Raw genomic sequence first — 17,840 nt, forward strand, 5'->3', positions numbered from 1 at the left:
ATCAGTGTCTCAGGGGTGGAACCAGATCTGGACTGTCCAGAGCCAAGGATATGGGAAGGAGGGATGGATCTGACAAACTGGAACCAAACCTATCCCCTTGGATATGATACACTTCAGCTCCGAAATGCGTTCTGATCAGTGGGTATCAGAGGAGAACTAGCCAAGGATAAAGTTGGAGTGGAGGAAGAAACTTTCTTTGGATTATATCTCTCAGGAATTTCATATCCTGGGATTCCAAAATCACAGGATGGATCGGAGAAAGAGATGAGATGGATTTTGACGTGGTAGGCATACTCAGATCTGCTAGGGGATGGAGCTAGTAAGGCCCCCATCTGGATCTGACCTCTGAGAAATTTTCGCTTCATCCTATCCAAATCCACTTCCAATAAGCTCCTGACAGACCTACAGGAAGTAGTGGATGGGGGCCTTTAATGCTTCTTTGGAGCCTAAAGCAAATGAGCAGGCAAGGTGGATAAAATTGGTTTAATGGTGAATTCTGGATTAGTACCTGGCTTCAGATCTGAGCATCCAAGGGTAACAATGTAGGACTAATAGTAATAACAGTAGCAGCTGAAGACTTGGGATCAGATGACTTTGGACCTGATTGTTGAGTCTTCAGATCCAATAGTGCTGGATCTGAAGTTTTTCCAATTTTCAAAGGAGGTTCCAATGAAGAACTGTGGGACGTAGGGGGGGGTGTTTCCTGTGCTGCAGAGCAGCAGATTTACTAGTTTTGGTGGAGGGTTGAGCCACTGAAGAAGATGTTATTCCCCTTAGAATAAGCGTATTATGTCAATCTGGCAAGGTTCTTGGATTTAAGGTGGAACAGATCTTATAAACATCCAACTGCCTGAGTCCAAGACAGTATTACACACTGTTTGTGGGCATCTGAATTTGGGATTCTATGCCCATAAGAAGAGCATTTCTTAAAGCCTGTTGGTTTGTCCAACCTGTCAGTATCCAATACAGAGACAAAAACAGCCACAGTAAACTACAAGAAAACCTTTCTTTCTGTAAAAAAGGAAAGAGAGCTTAATTACCAGCAATGGTAAGTTAAAGAAATACCCTGTGAAAAGGTAAGCAGAAATACCAACAATTGTAACTACGAATTACTATAACAATAGCAGAAAAAGGAATAGAAAAAAATCTTAATGACAAGCGAGAAACTAAGAGGGAGAATATAACTAATCAAAGATAAATTTAAGGTCAAATTTAAATTAAACTCAAAGCGAAAATAACTCATGAAAAATCTCTGTCTGTTTTGTTCGCTATGCCAGCAAATGAGGTCTGAGGCAATGGGGATGGAATAGGGCATTATAGGTAAAGGGAAGAGCTCAAGAGCTGGATCCAAAGTCTGGAATATGTGGCCAAGTTGGACCAGAGGGTTGGATCCGAGCCCACATGTTGAGGAAGACTTAAAAGGACAAAATCATATCACACATTCAAGAACTTCTCTGGATGAATCCCCCACTCTTTTTGCCTACTGGGTTCCCAAAACATTAAAACAAATGTTTGAGTTTTATAAAATAAAATAAATAAATTGATATTGCCCGTCTTTGCTGCTGGTGTTTGTTATTATAATATTGCTGTATGACTTGCATTACAAGTTAGCATATGTATAAGCATATGTTCAATTACTTGTTTCATTTTGTTACAGTACTGCTTATTAGTAAACTAGAGAAAAATAGCCCAATAAGGATACACTTTCACAAGCAAACCACATCAGCTTCACGCCAAGCTTGTTACACATTTAGAGTCCTTGTCTTCTTCAGTGGCAAACAGTGACAGAAGAGAGGAACACACCTTGCTGTCAGTACTGATGAGAAGAGGTTGCACTTTGATACTGTCATTTACCACAGATACTGTGCTAGTGTTAACAGAAGTGGCAGCACTTGGAGAAGTGGAGATGATGGCGTAGGCCACTCCTGCACTGCTAAGTGGTGAGGAAGACCCAGACGGAGAGTCCAAAACACTCTGTAACGGGCTGCTTGTTTTTTGCACATGGCTGGCAGTATTGTTGGCGATGGGAAGTGCTGGGCTTGGGTTTTTGATGCTGACAACTGTGGCTTTATGGAATGCCTGAGGTTGCTTGGAAGTCTGCTCTCTACAAGGCGAAACGGGGAGGCTGTCTGGAATCAAAGTCTTTGGCCTAACCTGTAAAAATTAAATACATCAATAAATACATTTACTCAAAAAGAAAGACATTTTGCAAAGCTGAACTATTCCTAAACCAAAGATCTGCTTTCACCCTTGTGATGAAAAACAACAATTACATCATAATCAGACTATACATAAATATTTAAAATTGGTTACTTTTCTTATTGTAGGCCAGAATCACTATGTGGAATACAGTGAAAGTTTTTTTTCCATATTGTGTTCAAATCCAACTATCTTGTACACAAGTGGAAGCATCTATACAGACATCATTATAGCTAGAACATTGGCAAAAGCAATTCAAAGAACACAGAGAATCTAAACAGTTAAAAATGTAATGTCATACATAGTTTTAACTTTTCAGGATTTTCACAACTTGTTAACCAAATTCAAAGGTAACACACAGGTTTACCAGAAATTTTGGTAGAATTCAAGAAGGGAAAAATACAATTCTGCCTTACATTCTGTAACTGTAGTGCATGTTTAAAGTAATTGTATTTTAACAATAAGAAAGTGTTCAGAAATAAGAAACTGTAGAGTTAAAAAAATATATAATAAATAAAAAATAAAACTTTTGTTTTTCTAGTGTTATAGTCATGGGTAGTTATAAGGCTTGCTGTGCCAAGTCCCATTACGGAGCTTAACTGTGACTTGCTCAAGGTCACAGAGTAGGTAAATAAGGTCTGAAGGATCAAAGCCCTGTACAACAAAAACTATAGCTCACAGCCTTAACCCTCTGTGTCACCTGGCAGATTTTCACTATGAATGATGGTCAAAAAAGAAAGCATATCCATTAAAAAAATTAACAAGACTACTCTAAAGTAAAGGAAAGTCATGTACTTACCACAAAGATTGATCCATGTTGTCTTATTTTCATCTGGTTCAACATGTGGGTTGTCGGATGCGTTCAGATCCAGCCCTGGCGCCTTATACCAGAGTATTGAATCTGAGAGCTCTGACACTTCCTCTACCCACAATTCTCTTCTACTAGCTGATTTACCTCAGATCAAGTTTGCTAACCGATTCCAAATGGTCTCTAATAATCTTAGGAGGGAATAAAGAAAAAGTTGTATGTTATCTACTATAAAGAAAAGTAGAGCTAGAGACAGACAGGGTCCCCAAAAATGTCCGATCAAGTGGCAGAAGATGAAAAATGACAATTTGTAAAGGGAAAGGAGGGAGAAGAGTTGAACCAGATGAAAATAAGATAACATGGCTCTATCATTATGATAAGCACACAACTTTCATATCCAATGTTGTCTATTATCATCTGAATCAACATGTGGGATAGATTCCCAAGTTACCCAAAAGGGGCCTGGGTGGATTCAAGGAAGGACATTTCAGAGTATGGCAAAGCAGGATGTGCATTTTCCAGACTGCACGGCCAACTTGTACAATACAAAGGTATAGCTGTAGACCAAGTGACTGCTGCACATATACCACTGACAAGTACTCTCTGTGAATGCTGTTGAAGCTGCCATCACTCTGGTAGAGTGAGTCTTAGGTTTAGAGTGTAAGGACAGTCCTTCTGTATAATGAAATGAAATCTGCTAGCCATCTGGAAAGTGCAACATTTGACACTAGCTGTTACTGCTTTGTCTTGGAAAAAAATATAAATAATTGGTCTGATTTTCTAAAGTCTTTAGTACAGTGTAAGTAGAACCTGAGTGGTCTTTGGACACTGAAATTATGTAGGGTGCGTTCTCCCCAAAGTTTGGAAAGAATGCTGGAAAATCAATTTGATGGGTTTGGATTAGATTCTGAAGCCACCTTAGGAAGAAAGGAGGGCTTTGCCTCAGTGAAACTCTGTCCTTGGGGATAATAAGGGTGGGTTTAAAAAAGTGCTTGTAATTCCAAAACTCATTTTGCTGATGTAATGGCAACTAGAAATATAATTCTCCAAGAAAGGAATTTTAAATCTGCCTAAGCCTTAAAGGGGTTTTGGGTTAAAGACTGAAGTAAAACTAACATCCCAAGGAGGGACTGGATAACTAAATAGGAGGTCTCAATAAAAAAGTTCCTCTACGGAAGACTTTGGTCACCTTAAGAGATGCAACAGATGAATCATTATGTCCTTTGTGAAAATTTGATATGGTTTCTATCTGGACCTTAATCGTAGAATAACTGGAACCCGCATAAAAAGTTCAGAAAGGAAATCCAGAATGGCTGGTGGAGGGGCTGAAAAGGATCTAATCCTTGAGGATGCCCAAACATAAAATCTTTTCCATTTGCTTTTATATGCCTTTTTGGTCAATTTCTTCTAAGAAGAAATTATGTGGACTACAGGGAAAGAAAACCTGGCATCTCTGTTTATCATTAAAATTGGAGAAATTGTAAGTTATGTACTCACCAGAACTTGGCATCTGTGTTGTCCATTTTCATTCTTCCTCTCCAATGATTTTGAATTCAACTCGGCCGCAAACACTAGACTTCGGATCCAGTTCTCGAGCTCCTCCCTCTACCCATAATTCTCTGTTCCCTCCCCAACACCTCAGATTGAGCTTGCTACCTAATCTCCCATTTTATAACAGAGATAGACATAGATGGAAGAAAGTTAGGAATGAAACTGAATAGTTCTAATACAGTCCAACAGCTACTTCCAGGAGTGACAAGGATGGTGGATGGATGGGAGGAAAGGTGAGGAAAAATGAAAATGGACAACACAGATGCCAAGTTATGGTGAGGACATAACTTACAAACCTGATGTTGCCCTTTTCATTCTTTCTCACCAATAGGACAGAGTCCCCAGTTACACAACCCTCGAGAGGCCCTCAAGGAATGACATGCTGGAGCACTGCTGAAACAAAAGAAGCGCTACTTCTGTAGATATCTAATTTCTAATGTGTAAAAGTATGAGTCTTTGACCAAGTAGCTGCAGCACAAATGTCATCAATGGAAGTTCTTGACCAAAAAGCAGATGAAGTAGCCATAGACTGAGTGGAATGAGCTCGGGGGGGTCATGGTAAATCTAGTCCTTTTTGAGAATAAATCAATGAAATGCAATCAGCAATCCATTTGGCTAGTGTAATTTTAGATACTGCCTGACCCAAGCAATTAGGGGAAATGGAAACAAACTGCTTTGTTCTGCCAAGATAAAAATGTAATTGTCTGTGCATATCACGGAGATGAAGCATGTATTCTCCTTTATTCATAAATTTTGGAATGAAGATTGGTAATTGTATGGACTGGTTAGTGTTACTTTCAGTCACCACTTTAGGAAGAAAAGTAGGGCTTGTCCATAGAGGCACCCTGTCTTTATGGAAAATAATGTAGGGAGGCTTAGCTGAAAGGGCCTGGAGCTCAGAAATCTTTTTTGTTGAAGTAATAGCTACTAAGATCATTTTCCAAGAAAAATACTTCAGATCGCATACGTCTGCTGGTTCAAAGGGTTGCCGAGTTATTCAGTGAAGGACCACAGTAATGTCCCAAGGAGGAGAAGAGTCATTTATTGGGGATCTGATGTAATGTAAAATCTGATGTGATGCAAAATAAAAATAAATAAATAAAAATAAAATAAATGCCCTTCATGAAGGCCTTACACAATCTGGACAAAGCCAGAGAAAAGGATGCATTTCCAGAATGGAAATTTGAAATCACTGTCACCTGAAGCTTAATTTTAGAAAAAAATAGCCCCTTTTTTTATAAAGGGTTGTAAGAAAAAGAAGAGTGGCTTAAAAGTTGGTGTTGAAAAGGGGTTGATATTCTGGTTAGATGCCTAAATAGAAAATTTTTTCCATTCGCTACTGTAGACTTTCTTGGTAGAAGCTTTCTGGGAGGCCAAGATAATATCAAAAACTGGGAAAGTAAGCCTGGACTATCTAACTACTACTGGAACCAGAGAAACCATGTAGTTAGCTTGAGGGAGTGGAGATTAGGGTGCTGAATTCTTGATAGGTGAGACAGGAGATCCTGAGTAGGTTCCAGCATCCATGGAGGATATCACAAGTTAAACTGCAGGAAGGGGAATCATACCTGCCAAGGCCAAAAGGGGCAATGAGGATGACTGAGCTCTTCAGCCTGCTTGTTTTCTGTAGGAACTTTGAAATGAGAGGAAGATTAGGGTAAGCATATAAGAAACTTGGGGGCCAATCATTAATCAGAGCATTTCTTGGTGACTCTCCCGAGAGGGTGGGGCCAGAACAAAGTACTTGCTGCACTTGTTGAGAGGTGAGGCAAATAAGGTTGGCCCCAGTGGCTGAAGATCATATTCACTACCAAATGACTGAGAGACCACAGCTAAGCCATCAGAATGGATCTGGTGAGCCTGTTTGACAGCACTCTGGTTTTCGCCGGAATGTGCATTGCAATAAGAAAGCAGTCTGAAGTGATTGCCTGTTCCCAAATCCTCATGGCCTCTCTGTACAATAGAGAAGATCGGATTCCTCCTTACTTGTTGATGTACCAGACTACTGACATGTCTATATGAATTGCAACAGTCCCCAGATGGAGAACTTCTTGAAGTCCCTGCAAAGCTAGAAGGACTGCTCTCAGCTCTATTATGCTAATATGCAACTTGGTCTCTGGAGGGGACCACGTGCCTTGGATCATCTTTCCCAAGAAATGCCCCCCACACATACCACTCGGGAAGCAGTGGTCACACTGTGGCAACTGGGGGCGGAAGGATAAGTGGTCTGCCCAGAAATAAGTCATCAGACTGAATTCACCAGTGAATATGACATTTGCAGACTGAAACAAGTCTTAATGAAAATAAAAGGGGCTAATAAAGCATGGAAAGTACAGTTGTATACACTTACCATAAATGTAGATGTTCGAGTGTATTCACTGTTGCAGTCATTAAATTTTCGTAATCTGCTTGTAGGTTGCCCTTAGTAGGCCTGATTAACAAAGTCTTGGGTCCTGCGTCAGTTGCTGTCTCTTCTTCCATGATGTCAGGTCGTCGGGTATAAAACATGCAGCTGACGCCATTACATCAGTTTTCTTGACCCCGATGTCAGGTGCCCCCCTAATGGGGTGCAAATAAACATAAAACACAAAGGTATACCTCCAACAAAAAGCAAATACATCAAAAAGGCTTTTAAGCATAGTAAAGGAAAGTAGAGGTATAGCCAGAAGAATTTAGGGGGCTGGAGGGAGGGTAAAAAGGACTGCAACAGTGAATACACTCGAACATCTACATTTATGGTAAGTGTACACAACTGTACTATGTTCTTCGTGTTTCACTGTTGCAGTCATTACATTTGGGTAGATTCACAAAGCTATGGTTGGGAGGAGGAGTGGGTTTATATAGTATTACGGCCAGCTATAAGGCCCTGCAAGACAGCAGTGGCAAAGCCAGCTCTGGATTTAGAGAAAATTGGCAAATGATAATGCTTGGAGAAAGTATGTACAGAACTCCAGGTAGCAGCTTCTAGGATGTCCCTGGTAGGAACACCTCTGAGAAAGGCTGCAGAAGTAGATGCAGCCCTGGTGGGGTGAGATCTGATCCCCTGGGGGATAGGTTTTCCATAGTGCTTATAGCAGAAAAGAATGCAATGGCTTATCCATTTAGAAATGGTTTGTTTTGAAATAGCCTTCCCCTCTGCCCCTGCAGCAAATGCTACCAGCAGTGTTCAGATTTTCTTCGAGGTTTAGTCCTGTCCAAGTAGAATCTAAGTTGTCTGTGCACATCCAAGGAATGCAGAATCCGTTCCCCTTTGTTCTGTGGATTGGGGAAGAAGGTTGGCAAATGAATGGACCGATTAAGAGCCACACTGGATACCACCTTGGGCATGAAGGATGGATTGGTCCTGAGTGACACCCTGTCCGCATGAAAGATGATGAAAGGCTCCACTGCCATAAGGGCCTGTAATTCAGATATCCTTCTAGCTGAAGTGATTGCAAAAAGGAAAGCTGTTTTCCAAGAAAGAAATTTTAAGTCTGCAGTAGCAGCTGGCTCGAAAGAAGTTAGAGTGAGTTTCTCCAATACAAAGTTAAGGTACCAGGCAGGGGTTGGAGCTCTCCCGGGTGGTCTCAAATTTTTGGCCCCTTTGAAGTGTTGCTTGAGCAGAGAATGAGAGAAGAGGGGAGGTTCTGTGTTACAATGAGCTGAAATGGCTGAGGCGTGGATTTTAATGGAGGAAAAAGACAGGCCCTTGTGAAGCATCTCAGTTAAGTATTGCAAAATCTGAGGTAAATTGGGTGCTGCTGTGCTCATCCCTTGAGACTGGTTCCAGGTACAGAATCTTTTCCATTTTTCAGCATAAGATTTTCTAGTACTAGGCCTCCTTGCCTCTAAGATGACATCCAGCACAGGTTCGCTGAGGGATGATAAGGGTGAGTTTAAGTAATTAGCCAGGCTGCAAGGTTCAATGTTGGAAGCTTAGGGTGCAGAATCTGGTTCTCCTGCTGAGACAGCAGGGAAGGGGTCTGAGGCAGGTGCCATGGAGTTAACTGCGACACACTGCACAGGAGTGGGTACCAGTGTTGACGCGACCAGTCTGGAGCAATCAAAATCATCCTTGGTTTGTCCTGTTTGACTTTTAGTAGAACTTTGGAGAGCAGAGGCAGCGGGGGGAAGGTGTAGACTGATAGGTTTTTCCAGCTGAAGCACAGAGCATCCACTTTCCAGGATTGTTTGTGGGGAGTCCTTGTGCAAAACGTGTCCAACTGGTAGTCCTGGGGGGAGGCAAATAGGTCTATATCTGGGCTTCCCCATTCACTTGTCAACATATTGAAAATACTTTGTTCCAGTTTCCACTCATGTGGGTCCATGAGGTTTCTGCTTAGTCCGTCTGCAAGTGTATTTAATTTTCCTGGCAGGAATTGAGCTTGTAGGTGCTGTTGGTAGCTCAAGGTTGTGTTCCACAATGCCATGGCTAGTCTGCAAAGGGGGTAGGAATGTGTACCCCCCCCCGCTTGTTTATGTACCACATAGACGTGGTGTTGTCCGTCTTTACCATTAGTTGTCCTAGAAGAATGTAGTCCTTGAAGGCTGTCAGAGCATTCTGTACAGCTAACATTTCTTTCCGATTGTTATGTAGGTACATTTGACTTGGGTTCCATTTGCCCTGAATGCACTTCCCTGCCGGGTGAGCCCTGCATGCATAGTCTGATGCATCTGCTGTTAGGGTTTGGGTGGCAGGGGGTAGTGTGAATGGTAGTCCCTTGTTTTGGTGGCAGGCCTCTGCCCACCAGAGGAACTCTAGGCGTAGGCAAGGTATGATAGGAATCACTGTTTCTAGGCTGTGAGAATGTTGACTCTATAGGCTTTTTAGAAACCACAGTAGTTTCCTCATATGCAGTCTTGCATATGGAATTAGAAGAATGCAGGAGGCCATGAACCCCTGAGGCTTGCAGTATTTGCCTTGCAGATAGCAGGGTTTTTGTGAGCACTTGTTTGAAATAGGTTACCAAATGAATTTGCTTTTCTGGTGTGAGGTAAGTCATCTGGGAAGTTGTATTCAAGCTTGCTCCCAGGAATGTAATTTGTTGACAGGGTGCCAGTTGTGATTTCTTTTTGTTTATGGTGTACCCCAGACAAGTTAGAACTCTTTTTACAAATGCCAGATGGTTCAAAAGTATGCCCTGGCTTTCTGCCTGAATTAGACAATCGTCCAGGTATGGGTATATTTGAATACTTCTTTGCCTGCAAAATGCAACAACTGGAGCCAGGCACTTTGCGAATACCCTGGGCACAGTAGACAAGCCAAAGGGCAGTGCAGAGAACTGATAATGCGTGTAGCCTGCTTTGAAGCGTAGGTATCTTCTGCAAGATTCCATGATTGGGATGTGCAGGTATGCTTCTTTTAAATCTAGAGTTGCCAACCAAGCGTCTTTGCCTAGCATAGGAAGTAACTGGTGAAGAGTCAGCATCTTGAATTTTGGAACCTCCATAAAGATGTTTAGAGTAGACAGGTCCAGGATTGGACGCCATGACTTGCCTTTTCTGGGTACCAGGAAAAGTCTGGAGTAGAAACCTTGTCCCTTTTCCTCTTCTGGTACCAGCTGAATAGCCATCATGCTTAAGAGGGAAAGTACTTGTTTTTGACCCTCTGCCCACTGAATTGGGGGCAGGTCCGGCCACCCATTTGGTGTTGGCAACATGTGGAAATGAAATCTGTATCCCTGGGACACTATATTTAAAACCCATTTGTCCTGGGTTATGAGTTCCCAGTTCTTTGCATGAAGAGCAATCCCCCCCCCCCCAAAGGGGCGGTCAGAAGACAAGTGCTTGGAAATTTTAAAAGGAAGTCACTGAGACTGTTTACCATGGGGGGTGTCTTGTTATTCCCAGATTTGGAAATGGAGGCCCCCCACTGCTTAGTTCTGAGAGTCCCCTGGGACTGAAACCTGGGGCTTTTGTTGTGTCTGGGCTTGGCTTGAGAAGATGTGGAAGGGGCTGGAAAGGACAAATTCTTAGTAGGCCAGTGCCTACTAAATCTAGGAGGTTGCACTTGTAAAAACATCTTTAACAGTTTGCATAGATTTAGCTTTATCTTCCATCTTTTTAAGAACTTCTTCAGCCTTGTTGCCAAACAGGTGGTCCTGATTTAAAGGAGCATCCAACAATTTAGCTTTAATATGATCAGGCAAAGATTGCTCCTTAAGCCAAGCATGCCTTCTAAGCACAGACCCAGTAACAGCAGCCCTGCAAGAGGCCTCTAAAGAATCAAAACCACATTACAAAGTATGTTTTCCAACTTGTTCAGCCGAATGCATTAAGTCCTGTAAATCTTTATTTTCTACAGTCAGGAATCGACATCATTTTCTGTTTAAGCAGTCCAATAACATGTTGTTGATATTTTAACATATGAAATTGACAGTTTAAAGCTCTGATTGCCAAGGTTGCTGAAGTATAAACCTTTTTACCCCATCTATCCAGTGCCCTGGAATCTCTTATCAGAAGGGGTAGGATTTTTAGCAGTAGAAGCCTTAATGCCCTTTGGCCCCTGTGAAATAGTCTCTGGATCTGCAGTAGGATTTTTGAAAAGGAACTTGTGAGACTCAGGAACCCTGTAGTATCTGTCTGGTTTACTAGGAGCAGTAGGCAGGGAATCAGGGGCCAAACTGGATTCTGAGAAAACATCATCAACAATGTCTAGTACAGGAGGAATAGCTAAAGGCCTATGCTGAGGTAGGAGGAAATCCCTAAGCCTCTTTTTTGGTTCAGAAAATTCCTGGCTTTCCCAATGAAAATGCTCCCTTAAAGTATGTAAGGTTTCCCCAAAAGAAAAATCCTCAGGAGGGGAAGCAGAGGGAATAGAATCCTCTGCGTCAGAATCCTCATAAGTACGTAAAGACAAATCCAGGTCATCAGAAGAGTCAGAAGAAACAGAATCCTGATCAGAAGATTCATAATCAAGCTCAGCCCTAGGCCTCAGAGGAGGGGGGGGGGTTGACTATCCCTGATTAGAGTTATTAGGTCTTCAGTCATCTTTATCATTTGTTTTTTAGGCATAGGGACCTGAGCATGTGGCCTGGGCATCATTTTTTTAGACACAGATCAAGATTTAGGCCTTAATAATGAAGGAGGCATCGATTTAATATGCAAGTCCGTAGACCTGAATACACCCTCAGAAGCCGGTACATGCACAGCAGCTCCGGACCCATCCAAGGTAGAGACATCCACGGGTTCCACAGCTGAAGTATCTCGCAGCATACTGGACTCTGAATGGGTCTCAGTAGAGGCCTGCGAATCAGAAGTAGCAGGTATCAGGGGCTGCGAAAGCACCTCACTGAGTACTGGCGACTGGCTTAGGAGAAGCATCGTCGGCAGTTTTGGACCTCGGCGGCCTGTCTCTGTCTTTATCTTTGTGCTTTTTCGGAATTCCAGTAGTCGGATGGCTAACCGACATTTCTGGATAATTAAACAGAGAACCGAAATATTTAGAGGCAAAAATATACAGACGACGGATAGTGCACTGATTAAATAAAGCACAAAACCGACAGCAAGGCACTTCGTGGTCAGGGCCTAGCCAAGGAATACACTACGAATGAAAAATCTTTATGAGGTATTTGCTTTCCACAAGTAAAGCAATTATTAACTTTCACTGACATCGGTAAGGAGCAAGAAAAAGTTTCCCCAACGGGGTACTTGGCTTTAAGTTGAAGACTTCGGTTCTGAAACTCGAAAATTACAATTTCAGGAGTCATCCGACCAGCACTTGCGAACTGCTTCTCCTTTGGGCACCGCATGGCAAGAAAGACTGATGTAATGGCATCGGCTGCATGTTTTATACCCCTGACGACCTGACGTCATGGAAGAAGGGACAGCAACCGAAGCAGGACCCAAGACTTTGTTAATCAGGCCGACTGAGGGCAACCTGCAAGCAGATTACCCAAATGTAATGACTGCAACAGTGAAACAAGAAGAACATCATTGTACAGCCAAGGTCCACTGAAGAACTCAAAGACTCATGCTACAGGGACCAGAATTATGGCAGCTGACATTGACCCCACAGCTTGTAGTACTAATCTTGCTGGAGAAGACAGGTGAGCCAGTACAGACCAACCCTAATGTCTCAAAGATGTGATGCAATGGAGAGGTAAGGGAAGCCACCTGAGCTGTAGTATTCAAAAGAGTCCCTATGAATTCCAGGGTCTGTACTGGGACTAGGTTTGACTTGGCATGGTTTACTGTGATGCCTAAAGTGCCGGAAACCTGAAGCAATTAGTCCCTGTCTTGCAAAAGCTAATGCTTGGATGCAGTAGTGAGGAGCCAATCATAGAGATATGGAAACACCTGGAGTCCCTTGAGTCTTAAGTGAGCTGCCATGACTGTCATGCATTCTGTAAACATTCTGAGGGCTGTGGAGAGTCCAAAGTGCAGTGCTCTGAACTGGAAATGATTGGGTCCCAGCAAAAAGCACGGATTTTTCCTGGATCGCCAGTCTATTTGTATGTGATAGTACACATTCTGGAGATCTACAGAGAACATCAAATCAACCTTGAACAGAAGAGGCAGGACAGACTGAACCAATACCATCCGGAACTTTCTTATTTACATACTGGTTCAACTTGCTTAGATCCAAAATGGGCCTTATGTTTCTTGTTTTCTTTGGCAATAAAAAGAAGCATGAGTAAGTTCCAAATGCTATCTGGTCAGGTGAGACCACTTGGATGACTTTTCTGAAGCAGCTTTTGTATTTCTTGTGCTGCATCCTTCCTCTGACTGGCTGGAATGCCGGGAAGTCTCTTCTTTCAAGTAGGAGGAGGACGGGAAAATTTTATGTAGTAATTTCTGGATAGGATTCTTAGCACTCATGAATCTTTTGTGATAGCTGTCCAGGCATCTAGTTGCAAAAAGAAGTGATCCCCAACTGCCTCCAGAGTTGGACAGTCAGGCAGCGCTTCAGGAGCACTGATAGGGCCTCTCGGAAAAGGAATCGCTAAAGCCCTGGTTCCAAGTGCCCCCTCTACCTCTAGGGTAACATCTACCATTAAGATTTCCTCCTCTGCCTCTAGAGGAATTATCCTAACATGAATCCTGGAAAGGTCCAGGAGATTTTCAAAACCACATCTTCTTGCCACCTCAATGGTTTCTAGAGAAGGTCTGTTGAGGGGTAAAAACTTGATTCCTATGGCAGATAGAGTCTTTCTTGTTTGCTGCAGGTAACCATGTAACTGATGGTCTGAACAAGGAAGTGCCATCAAAGGGGGCACTGACAAAGGATGTCTTGAAGGACTCTTCAAAATCAAATAAGCTGCACCCAGGCATGTCTCCTTATGGCTACACTTGATCCGTCTGCTCGTTAGGCACCTTCCGCTGCATGGGAGATCAGCCTCATTAAGGCATTTGAAATGGACAGGAGAGTGGCCAGTTGAGAAGTCTTCTTGAAATCCTCAGAAGACATGGACTCCGAGAGAGTATCTGATAATTCCTTAGTCAAATCTCTCTGCAGCAGAGTGAAATGTGCCAAGCAATTTAAACACCTCAGCGCAAAAGTAGCTTAGGTGAACACTCACTTTCCAAATCTGTCCATCAATCTGGACTCCTTGTTTGGAGATAGACAGAAGAGCAATGCTCAGCTACCTCCTTCTTGGTGGCTACCACCACCACCACAGCATCATGTGGGACTCCCTTGCTCCAGTGGGGTCTATCAGCAGAAGGTGCTAGAAATTTGTGTGGGAGCTTGGGAATAGGTTTGACAATTTACAGTTCCTTCCAATCCTGTGGGAAACCAAACCAATCAGTTTATTTGCCGGAGGTGGGGGGGGGTGAGGTCACCCAAGGCGTAGATGGTCCAGAACAGAAAGCCTCCAGAAACACTGATTCTTCAGGAGGAGGAGATTAGAAAGACCAGCCATCCTTTCTGTTTAAGGAGCGCAAGGATATCGTCATCAGGTGGTGATCTGGGGCATCTATCTCCCTCAACAAAATCAGTGTCTTCTGTGAGAGACTCCATAGACAAGTCTAAATGTCTCCTCTTACACATCCCCTTCCTAGACAGGTATCAGAAGAGGGGAGAAACTCCTCTAGAGGAACTGTCTAGAGACTTCCCTAAACTGGCTGTCCTTGTGGGATAGGTCTGATGAGCTCAGAGCTCAGAATCAAAGATGGGTAGGATCCAAAACAAGAGAAGACTGTTCCTTGTGAAGAGAGAAATCCCGTAGTCCCCTTGGCGCTATTCCTGCATCTAAATAGGCTCGTAAAAGTTTTATATGCCATACTGTCGAACGGTACTTTTTTGTAAACAAACCAGGTTAGAAAAACATTATCTAAGGTAACCAATGTATCCAGATAATTAACCTGTTTAACCACACGCTAATAATTTGAAGTTTAAGAAGGGAATGCTTGCAGATATAGAATCAATAAATTGTAACAGTTGTTCTTTCTCTCCCTGCCATACAAAAAAAGACGTCATCTATGTAACGTCTGTATAACACACTACATTCAAAGCCAGGCAGATGAACCAAAGTATTTGCTTCCCAGGCTGACGAGACTAAATTTGCAAATGCTGGGGCCACTTTGGACCCCATAGATACAACTCTTATCTGCTGGTAAATCACATTACTAAAAATGAAAAATGTTCCCTTCCAAAACCAAGGAAATAAGGGAACAGATAAATTGTATACCTTCAACATGCAGAATGTTTGTGTACAATGCCTCTCTATGTCTAAGGTCACTAGTAAATTATCCTGAGACATTGGGGGGTTGAGAAATAATAAATTCAAAAAGTCCCATGAATAACGTAGATAGAAAGAAGATTGTTGAACAACTGGGTTAAGCAAAATGTCCAGAAACTCTGAAATTCTGTCTATCTTTGACTTCTGATTAGACACTATGTGTCTGAAAGGGGGGTTAAGTTGGTCTTTATGTACCTTCAGTGGTAAACAGGTTAATTATCTGGATACATTGGTTACCTTCATACCTCCCAACCATACCGAATTACTTAGTTTTTACACAGTTTGGGGGTCAAAATGATGGGGTGTCACCCCTTCATTTCCGATTTTTTTCCCTTTTGTTTTTGAATGTTTTAAATTTTCACACTGTTGGCGCTGATGTCATCACGTGCACGATGACATCAGCACCGTCAGGCCATCCAGCCAGTCGGAATTGAGCTGAAGGAAGCTTTTCCGGCTGGCCACAAATGCAGCTCTAATATGCAAGTGCTTTGAGCATTACACTTTCAGCCAGGAACAGTGCTACAGTCTGAAATGCGAGCAGGAAGCTTTATGTAAGCCGGGAACAGAACGCGAGCCAGGAACAGAGCTAAACAGACTAACAAAGCTTTTTTTCATTCAGAATGCAAAGTAACTGAAATGGAGAATGCAGAACATCTTTTAAGGTAACTGAAACGGAGAAGGGTGTGTGTGTGTGTGTGTGTGTGTGTGTGTGTGTGTGTGTGTGTGTGTGTGTGTGTGTTTGACTGTATGTGTGTGAGAGAGGAGAGTACGTCTTCCTTTGAATAGCGGTCTATATAGTAACCATTGTACAAACAATACTCTTAGATTCTTTCCTCTTTATGAAGCCTGTACAAACAAGGTCTAAACCATTATGCTTTTTCCAAACTCTATTTCCATGTATCAAATTACATAGCTTTACTGTTGACTCAGTTATGAAATACACCAGAAGCTGCCTGATAAAAAGTACAGTTTTGTACCTACCATAAATGTAGATGTTCGAAGATCCACATTGCTGCAGTCCTTACACTTGGGTAGTCCGCTGTCCTTGGTCGGCCCGAATATCAAAGTATAAGGCTGACGTCGGTCAGGGCGCATTTGACTGACATCAGGACGTCAGGGTACAAATGCGCATGACCGACGTCATATCCTCAGTCTTTTCTTGCCCCAGATGTCAGAAGACCCTAAAAATAAAGGTCAAAACCAAAAGACAGCAAACAACCAACCAACCACCCTTGCACTAACTATATGTACAATATATACAATATACACAATATGTACAACCCAACCCACACAACCACCTCTAACTACAGAGGGGAAGGAGGGAGGTAAATTGGACTGCAGCAATGTGGATCTTGAACATCTACATTTATGGTAGGTACAAAACTGTACTATGTTCTTCATCTCACATTGCTGCAGTCCTTACACTTGGGTAGAATCCCAAAGCAGAGGTAAGGGAGGATGGCTAACTACAAGGAAGCAGGAGCTGCCAAAATGCCCTGCAAAACAGCAGTGGCAAAACCAGCCCTGGACTTAGAGTAAAGTGGCAGGTGATAATGCTTAGAGAAAGTATGCACAGAACTCCAAGTAGCTGCCTCCAAAATATCCTTGGTTGCCACTCCCCCAAAAAAGCTGTTGAAGTGGCAGTAGCCCTAGTGGAATGAGGCCTAATCCCAGCTGGAATCTCCTTGCCATGATGGGAATAACAGAAGCAATGCAAAACCCAATCCACTTAGAAATAGTTTGTTTTGACACAGGCTTGCCCTGAGAACTCAAAGCAAAAGAAACAAACAACTGCTGAGACTGCCTGAACCCTTTAGTTCTGTCCAAATAATAACGCAACTGCCTGTGAACATCTAAAGTGTGCAAAATCTTTTCCCCTTTATTTTGGGGATTTGCATAAAAAGTAGGCAAATGAATAGTTTGGTTTAAAGCCACACTAGAAACCACCTTAGGCATAAAGGAAGGATTAGTACGTAATGATACCCTATCCTTATGGAAAATCAAAAAAGGCTCAACCGCCATAAGGGCCTGTAATTCAGAAACCCTTCTTGCAGAGGTAATGGCCAACAAAAAAGCAGTCTTTCATGATAAATATTTCAACTCAGCAGTAGCTGCAGGCTCAAAAGGTTGTAGAGTGAGTTTCTCCAACACAAAATTGAGATCCCAAGCAGGAGTAGGAGCTCTTCGTGGGGGTCTTATATTCTTTGCCCCTCTAAGAAATTGCTTGAACAAAGGATGAGAAAACAATGGTGGGTCGCAATCATAGTGAGCTGAAATTGCTGCAGCATGAACTTTAATAGAAGAGAAAGACAAACCTTTGTCTAGTAACTCAGTAAGATATTGAAGAGCCACACACAAATTAGGCTCAGAAACATCAAAATCTTTTGCTGCACTCCAAAATAAAAATCTCTTCCATTTGTCTGCGTACACTTTCCTTGTACTAGGCCTTCTAGCTTCCAAAATAACATTCAAAACTTGCTGAGGAAGTGGAGGCCCACTATGGTTCAAAACAGAATATGCCAGGCTGTTAGGTGCAGAGAGTGAAGCTTGACATTTAGCAAATGGCTGTCCTCCTGCGACAACAGGTGTGGAATCGAAGGCAAAGGCCATGGAGGCTTGCG

At 42.6% G+C, this 17,840-nt stretch overlaps 1 protein-coding gene across 6 annotated transcripts in view; it reads right to left on the reverse strand.

Annotated features, from left to right (window-relative positions):
- PHF21B (PHD finger protein 21B) overlaps positions 1 to 17,840 on the reverse strand; it is a 2,393,713-nt gene that overhangs the window by 1,784,493 nt on the left and 591,380 nt on the right. For all 6 annotated transcript variants that reach the window (XM_044088084.1, XM_044088083.1, XM_044088082.1 and 3 more), the window contains one exon: positions 1,804 to 2,154. In XM_044088084.1, coding sequence (XP_043944019.1) covers positions 1,804 to 2,154 — 351 coding nt within the window. The remainder of the gene's footprint in view (positions 1 to 1,803; positions 2,155 to 17,840) is intronic.

The sequence above is a fragment of the Protopterus annectens genome, chromosome 11.part0, assembly GCF_019279795.1.
Source record: "Protopterus annectens isolate FY-2018-M chromosome 11.part0, PAN1.0, whole genome shotgun sequence".
Classification (NCBI taxonomy): Eukaryota; Metazoa; Chordata; order Ceratodontiformes; family Protopteridae; genus Protopterus; species Protopterus annectens.